At 44.5% G+C, this 8,032-nt stretch overlaps 3 protein-coding genes across 9 annotated transcripts in view; 1 reads left to right on the top strand and 2 right to left on the bottom strand.

The window, feature by feature from the left end:
- Nucleotides 1-2,006, bottom strand: part of Cnbd2 (cyclic nucleotide binding domain containing 2) — a 64,136-nt gene extending 62,130 nt beyond the window's left edge. For both annotated transcript variants that reach the window (XM_010639969.3, XM_019209950.2), the window contains exon 1: nt 1,586-2,006. The gene's annotated coding sequence lies outside the window, so the exon portion shown is untranslated. The remainder of the gene's footprint in view (nt 1-1,585) is intronic.
- Scand1 (SCAN domain containing 1) lies at nt 1,804-2,667 on the top strand. Its single transcript, XM_010639974.3, has 2 exons — nt 1,804-1,879; nt 1,988-2,667. Exon 2 carries the CDS (start codon nt 2,043-2,045, stop codon nt 2,580-2,582), a length of 540 nt encoding a protein of 179 aa, XP_010638276.1. The 5' UTR covers nt 1,804-1,879; nt 1,988-2,042; the 3' UTR covers nt 2,583-2,667.
- A 2,665-nt stretch (nt 2,668-5,332) lies between these two features.
- Phf20 (PHD finger protein 20) overlaps nt 5,333-8,032 on the bottom strand; it is a 149,146-nt gene continuing 146,446 nt past the window's right edge. For all 6 annotated transcript variants that reach the window (XM_033766954.1, XM_010639967.3, XM_033766955.1 and 3 more), the window contains one exon: nt 5,333-6,678. In XM_033766954.1, the coding sequence (XP_033622845.1) occupies nt 6,536-6,678 (143 nt within the window). In that variant the 3' untranslated portion in view covers nt 5,333-6,535. The remainder of the gene's footprint in view (nt 6,679-8,032) is intronic.

An 8,032-nucleotide genomic window follows, 5' to 3' on the forward strand; every position in this document is an offset into this window, starting at 1 on the left:
AAGATGTGAAATTAAAATAAATGTATTTGCCTCAGTACATGCAAAACATACTCAGGGACAGGGATTTAGCTCAGCAGCACTGTGCCTGTCCTGCAAGAACAAAGTCCTGAGTTCAATCCCCAGTACAAAAAAATACATGTATCTATACGTATGTATCTATCTAGATAGATAATACTGTAACGTATAATCAATATAAAAATTTTGAGCTAGTTTACACTATTCCTTTTGCACTAGGATTTTGTGTATATTTTATTACAGTACATTTTTCTTTTCATTAATAAACTTTATTTTATTGTATCCCATTTTCCCCTCAAGCCCCCTCCCTTCCCTATGTACAAAGCTTTGTTTCCAGTTTTTACTTTTTGTTTGTTTGTTTGTTTGTTTGTTTTTGATGTTTTGAGACAGGGACTCACTATGTAGTTGAGACTGACCTGGAACTCACTAAGTAGACCAGGCTGGTCTTGAACTCACAGAAATCCTCCTGCCTCAGCCTCCCGAGTGCTGATAAGTTTATTGGTACATTTTAGGAAAATTTAATTAATTTTTTTTTCTTGGTACCGGGAACTGAACCTGGGACCCTGTGCTGGCGAGGCTGGCCACAGCAGCCACTGAGCTAAATCCCTGACCTATTTTCACTTTTTTTCTTGTCCCTTCCTTCCTTTCTCCCTATTACAGTGCATTTCTCAATTCAGACTAGCTACATTTCAAGGGTTCATAATTGGCCAGTAGCCACCATATGGAACAACGCATTTACAGTCCATTTACTAATCCTAACTAAGGTAAAAAGTGGAACCCAAAGAGCCCGTCTCTTGGTTTCCAAGGACACTCAAAAAATAATGGCAAAGGACTGGGGATTTAGGTCAGTAGTACCTAACCCTAACCCTACAAGCACAAGGTACCGAGTTCAAACCCCCAAACAAAATTAAAATAATAATAATAATAATAATAATAATAATAATAATAATAATGACAAAGAGCCCTTGAGCATTTACTTTGTGTTAGGCAGCGTGTTGAGAACCTTACACATTCTGTCTCTTCAATGTTTGACCAAGCAAGCGAACTTTTGAAGAGAACCCTATTCGAGTACTAACCACGCCCAACCCTGCTTAGCTTCTGAGATCAGGCACGTTCGGGGTGGTAGGGCCACAGAGGAGAGAGGGTCTCTTTATGTGGTTCAGGCTGGCCTCCGTGGCAATCATAAGTGCTGAGACTAACAGACGTGCACCACCACGCCCGGCTAAGAACTTTTCTTCTTCTTTTTTTGGGGGGCGGGGGTAGGAATATTTATTGAGAGAAAGAAAGCTTCTAAGACAGACAGAAGGGCGACCGGAATGTGGTTTGCCAGGGACTCTATTTCTCAAGGGATATTTATAGAGCAATGCCACGAGGTGGGGCGGGGTTAAAGTGGAGTAAAACTATAAAACCTAATGGAAGTTAGAGGACTTTCTTAAACCGGGTTCTCTCCCAGAGCTCAGCCGCTGTCCCAGGGCACCAGCCAGCCCTGATGAGCCCCTGTACAGCCATCATCCTCCGTATTTACCGAAGGGCTGGTCATTCAGTTGAGTTCCCAGGACTTAAGGTCTACCTGGTCAACCCCAAATTCCTCTTTCAACTCTTCCGGCTGCAGCTCCAATTCAGACTCAGACCTGGACTCTGACCCCGCCTCCTCACAGAGCCCTGAGGCGCCATCGCTGAGAAAGTACCACTGCACACGGAGACCGGCCTGTCGCACTTCGGTCGCTGTCAGCGCCTGATGAGACTGGCGACCACTAGGAGGTGCCGCTTCCGGAAGCCGAAGGGAACTCGTGCTCCGACCTGATCATAGAGAAGCCAGCGGAGACTCCCACTTCCGATCGTCCAGGGCGCTCCCTTGGTGTAGGTAAGCTCGGCGCGCCTTCGTTCGGTTCCAAATCTACTTCCCGCACGGGCTACACTGGCTCCGTACATCAGTGAGAAACGTATCACTCCTTATCCCGCTTCCGTGCAGACGCGGTACTGGGCCCTTAGTTGCCGGACAAAGAGTGACGCCCGGAGCCGGAGTCATGGCGGCGACGGAGCTGAGTTTGGCGACCAGCGGGAGCCCCGCTGTGGTACCGCCGGAGCAGCAGGACGGAGGCGGCCCGAACTCAGACCCTGAGCCTAACTCTGCAGACTCCTCGATGCCAGAGGCCGCCCCGCCTGCCCCTGAATCTTGCATCTCCAACCCCGAGGTCCCCGAAGCGAATATTACGCCCTCCGCGGCAGCTTCTGCAGTGCTAGAGCTGCCTCTCAGGCCCGCACCCCTGGGCTCTGCGCCTCAGGCCTCAGCCTCCTCGCGCTCCGCGGCAGGCCCAAGCAGCTCGCGGCCAGGCCCCGAGACGTTCCGCCAGCGTTTCCGCCAGTTTCGCTACCAGGACGCGGCCGGCCCCCGGGAAGCGTTCCGGCAGCTGCGAGAGCTCTCCCGCCAGTGGCTGCGGCCAGACATCCGCACCAAGGAGCAGATGGTGGAGATGCTGGTACAGGAGCAGCTACTGGCCATCCTGCCCGAGGAAACGCGGGCACGGCGGCTCCGGCGCCGCGCTGACGTGCGCATCACCGGCTGAGCGGCGGAGCTGAGCGCTCTTTGGACTGGGGCCATAATGGGTTGGGCATCCATCACCCCGTGTTAATGAAAGAGTTTTCACAGCTGCTGTGGTCTAGTGTGTCTTTTCTTCCTTCTTTCTTGAGTTTATTTTACCGAGCTTATTTCCCACCTCCGTTCTGGCTGGTGATGAAATTGGGAGCCCATGAGAGTAAGGTTGTTGATTGCTTCGCCATCCCCTGGGCCTTCCTTCACTATTTTGGGACCCTTAAATGTTGGTTAGACGTGGGCCATCCGGTTACTACATCTGTGAAGGTTTCCCCGGGGGCCCCCAAAGACCCATTTGGATTTCCTTTGTTTAGGAGAAGACTACGTCATGAAGATTGCAATCCAGTACTGTTGAGTTCCTGTACCTCTTACTAGGTACATTCTAAACTATTATCTATTCAGGTAGGGAAACAGCAATATGAAGCGTTGTGGGACCCTGCAGGCAAACTAAACCTGGCTTTCCTCAGTGGTAAGCTGCCAAGTTGTTCCACCTGCCCTTTGAACACAGGCTTCCAAAAGACCCAAGTTATCAGGCTATTTTAACGTGTTTTGCTGCTGGCTGTTAACAGTAAGTCTTGTTTGTGGGGCTCTAATTCATGCTTCTAGACTTGCTCACCTTTCTTGCCAAAGTTTAGGCTTCTGGTAGGATTTAAGCAGAAATGACGTGAACTAATGAATAATGTAAATTATTGAAGCTATTCATATTAATGTCTCCAGCTGCCCCCCTCCTATTTATTCTTGTATTTACTTAAATCAGCTTAACTGTTAGAAAGGGAAGAAAGAATTTTGCAAGTAAAGAAGACTACCTATGAAATCTTGAAGGCTACTCTTTCTTGTGGCTTCTGCCCACCCAAAGAAGCTAGTTTGGCACGTTGGCAGGGTGATCATGTTACAGTGGGTGCTGTCTTTTAAGGAAGGCCAGACCAGTCTTCCTTGCATTCCTTCCAACATTCAAAATTTCAGCTGTAGCTCCCATCACAAAGCATGAGCCAGGACAGAGCTAGAAGCTGCTGTGGGGAATTGCGTATATTTGGGGGGGATTTCTTGGCAGAGTTTGCAACTGCCACAGTGAAAAAAAAAATACTTGAAAGGTAAAAGCAGGCTTTCTTTAAAAGGTAATGATACGGGCTGGGGATGTAGCTCGGTGGCACCACACCTGCTGAGCAAGGTAATGGTAGCAAGGTGTGGTGGTGCATGCTTGTAATCCCAGTAGTCAGTGGCTGAGGCAGGAAGATGGGAAGTTCAAGCTCAGTCTGAACAACTTAGCCCATCTCAATTAAAAATTTTAAAAGGTCTGGAAATGCAATTCAGTGCAAAGATTCTGGGTTCCATTTTTTTTAAAGTAATGATTACAGAAGATTTAGTACATATTAAAGATAGGGAAATAATTGGGTTTGGTCATTCCTTCAGTCTTATCCCTTGGGAAGCTGAGGCAGGAAGGTCACTCGTTTGAGGCTAGCCCGGGCTACATAGTAAGGCTGGCAAAAAAAAAAACGTTTCAAAAACAGGATGAAGAACTTTATAATACAGTAATACATGACTGAAACATAAAGAACCTGTTTTATTTTCCAAATACAGATACAGAAGTTTGCGTGTTTTGCAAATATTGCTTCAAAGCAACATTTCTATATACAGCACCTTCTGTTCTAATATCGCATAAACACAGATGTGTATCCACAGTGCAATGTTGGCTCATCAAGGATCCACCTTGCATACTCATCACTTACCTTAAAGAAGCAAAATGATTAGTCAAACCAAAATTTTTTGTCAAGGCAATTTTTATAGGTGGATAGTTTTTCTCAGACAAAAAAACTTAGGTAGTGCACATATTTCTAAATTGTATCAGCAATGTTCGCAAATAACAGTTTCCAGTGCTCCAACTTGGGGGTTAATTCACCTTGACCCAGAAAGTGGGGATGGAGCCCTCAACATGGCTTTAAATTAGGGAAACACACTGAGGTTATCAGAACTTGGGGAGTCTTCCTGCTTCCCTAAGAACAAAAGTCATAATGGGTCAAAAAGGACTATTTCCTTTACAAAACCTAAATGATAAACCCAGTAAAAACCACTTGGCAAAATTAGAAGTTTCTGCTTTCCTCTTTGAACAAGATATGAAATTGACTACCTTAAAAATTAGAGCTTCCCCCAGAAGTGACACTCAAATGTAATTTCAGGAAGGAAAACAATTATACAACAGTCATCATACCTCACAGTTGTGGCTATAGAGAATCATCCTGTTTCTTCCCTTTTCAGAAAAGCATCACAAAATTCTTATGATGCAGCTGTCTGATAAATTATCTAGAGCACAAATAGATGCCATACATACTCCTTGAGTATTTCTTCCTATACCAGAAACACCAGTGTTAGCAATGGCAAACAGCGTCTTATAGAAGAACTGGGTTAATTTTATTATTAAATGTTACAGCTGCATGTATTCCCTCTGATGGATAAGCTACACAGGTCAGCTTGTCCTGTAATTTTTTTTATATCAAATGGCAAATCTCTCAACTGCATTCCCTAAAACATATTAGTATGAAGCCCTGAATTTGTGACCACACTGACCTGTACCTTAAAGCCTAACCATTTTAAAGATCTCTGGAGATACTGTCATTGCTATTGAAATATTGGCTACTTGACGTTTACACAGTAAATATTTGCAGCATATAACATTATAGATTCATAAACCCATAATTCACTTGTGTTAATAGGCAACTATACTTTGACTTTTGCCTTTAGTGATATGAAAACATGAAATGGTCACTCTTCAAAGCATGGGACATTTTCTTTAAATTTGTATAGTAAGGAAAAACAAAATGTAGCAATTATACATGGAACCGTAACCTGCAAAAATAACACAAATGTCTCAAAAGGTACAAATAGGTTGTACCTGAATCTTAAGCAGCATAATCACCTTGATCTCACAAAGTCATACAAATAGGAACTTCAAAGTGTTATGTTAACAATTCTGAAAATGACAACTAGTGGACATACCCTTCAGGAAAAGAAAAGCGGCACACAAAGAATCTGAAGTTTGACAATATAAAACAAGGTAACTCCCCAAACCACATTCTTTGCAATAAATCTTTATAGTGAAAGAGTTCAAAATTTTGGGAAACACTTTTTTCAGACTTTAAATAGAACTGGGAAGCTGTCAACATTAAGAAGTGGGTAAAAAATGCTGTCCTTTGGGTTCCAGACCCTGCCTACTTCCATTTGGAATTTCTCCTAGATGCTTATTACCATAAGGTTCTAGTTCCTCCACTGGCTGTGCAGTCTCTATGACAAAAGCCACAACCCAGTCAACTCTGGGGTGAAAAGCATACAAAACTCGTCCCTGGTACCATGAAGTCATGCAAGAGATGTGGTGAAAAAAGTGAAGAGTCCTAAGAGAAGGCAGGACAGTTGAGGCCTCTGCTCCTTCCCAACATCCACAGCATGGAAAAGTCCCAACATTCCCATGAAGCTGGAAAATGAAAATGGTGCCTGCTGCCTAATCTCCACGCCAGGCAAAACAAGAAAGGTTGGCATGTACCCCCAACCTGACAGCAAAGTCAATTAAATAAACTGAAGACTGAATTTACAACTGTTTCCAACTCAACTTTTTTGGCTCTCATTCCATTTGTCATCATCAGTGGCACAATTTCAAGTGAAGTTTGTGCAAAAAGACTCTCTTCATTCAGTGATATGCACAGAAGAAGCGAATCCCAAGAGTCTATTTGCTACCTTCTTGGTAGGCTTCCAGATGAGAGTGTCCTGCCTTCCAGCAGCCAAAATGGCCTCTTTGTCCACTGTTCATCACACTCTTGGCCAGATCCCTGAAGTCAGTCGGTATCACGTGCATTCAGCATGCTAGGTTTATTTAAATATGTGACGCTCTTCCTGCAGGTACCCTAGGATTGTGCCCCCATTAGTCTTGAGTGCCCAGTTTCATGTGGAGCAGCAGAGCGCAATCTGCTGCACCTTGCCCAGGTCCATCAGCAACTGCTTGATGCAATGCTTCAGCTGTGGAAGCCTGGCCAGTGGCTCTGGGGGCTCCAGCTCCCCAGTGTAGTCCAGCCAGCTCTCCAGCACTGTTGGCAAAAAGAAGACCCAGTGAGCTCCCAATGCTTTCAAGAACCTTGACAAGAGTTTCCAGCTCCTTCTCCCATCTAATCACACATGAAAGAGGGAAAGGCCATTTCAGGCAATGTCTCACCACCTACCCCACAACCATTATTCCTGGGACAGAGCTCTAATGCTTCACACACCAGCATAGATCAAAGGAACTCTGTGATAACCAAAATGATCTCCATCTGTGCCATCCAACAGTTAGCTACTGGCCATATGCAGCTGTTGAGCACTCAAAACATGGCCTAGTCCAACTGAGGACCTGAACTTTAAATTTTATTCTATTTTAATTAAGTAGCCACACACTGCTAGTTGCTATTATATTAGTGAAGAGTTTAAAAGACTTTGAAGCTCCCGCCTTTCTCTGTCATTGCCCATTCTTTCCAAAGTTTACCCATGTTAGAAATCAGCCTGATGTTTTAGCCATCTATCAAGAAAAATGAAAAAATTTTTTTTGTTTGTTCTGAGACAGGGTCTTGCTGTGTATTCCAGGCTGGCCTGGAACTCACTATGTAGCCCAGGATGGCCTTGAACTCATGGCAATCCTCCTGAGTGCTGAGATTACAGGTATGTACCACCACCCATAACAAGAAAAATGAAAATCTACAGAGACTTTAAAGTGTCCGTTTTACCATCACTTTTGGTTTGCTTCATATTGATTCCTGATTGACAAATAATTCTTATTTTCTCTACTTTATTTTTTGGGGAGTGGGTACAGGGAACCAAACCCGGGAGTATCAGGATTGCTAGCATTCCACAACTGAGCTAAATCCCCAGCCCATCACTCTAATTATTTAATATAAGATATATGAGTACTCAGATACCTGATTATAATTGGTTCAACATATGGAAAGTTGTCTTGCTTGTGAGCACAAGTTTCTCTATGAAAAGCTGTCCTTCCCCAAGGAAACCCCAAAGCTGTAACATTTGTGGAGAGGCCAGCCACCTGGGAACCTTGTACCTTTGACAAGAGCCAGCCCTCCAGGCAGGCCCTGTGCTTAGTCCAGCCTGCCAATAGCCTTCCTAGTCCACACACAACCTGTACTGAGCATCTTTGGGACCTTGGAGTTCAGAAATGGGAAGAACTTCTGAGTGCCTATTATTTAAGCAGCCTGCCACCTGCCATCCAATGCCCAACCCTCCACACAAACCCTACTTTCCTTTCTACTCTCTGTGTCCTTTGTTCCTTGCAGTTATTCCTTAGGGATGTCTTCTCAAACTCTACACCCTGAATCGGGACCCTGTGTTACTAGTGTTATAGCATCACACACTCCTATGAGCACTTTTCATGGTTGGTTTTTTTTTTTTTTTTTTTTT

This window comes from Fukomys damarensis, unplaced genomic scaffold (assembly GCF_012274545.1).
Source record: "Fukomys damarensis isolate Sample0158 unplaced genomic scaffold, DMR_v1.0_HiC HiC_scaffold_22, whole genome shotgun sequence".
Taxonomy (NCBI): domain Eukaryota; kingdom Metazoa; phylum Chordata; class Mammalia; order Rodentia; family Bathyergidae; genus Fukomys; species Fukomys damarensis.

Excerpts from the sequence above, each read along its gene's own strand:
- Scand1 (XM_010639974.3), top strand. The coding sequence starts at position 2,043 with ATGGCGGCGACGGAGCTGAGTTTGGCGACCAGCGGGAGCCCCGCTGTG.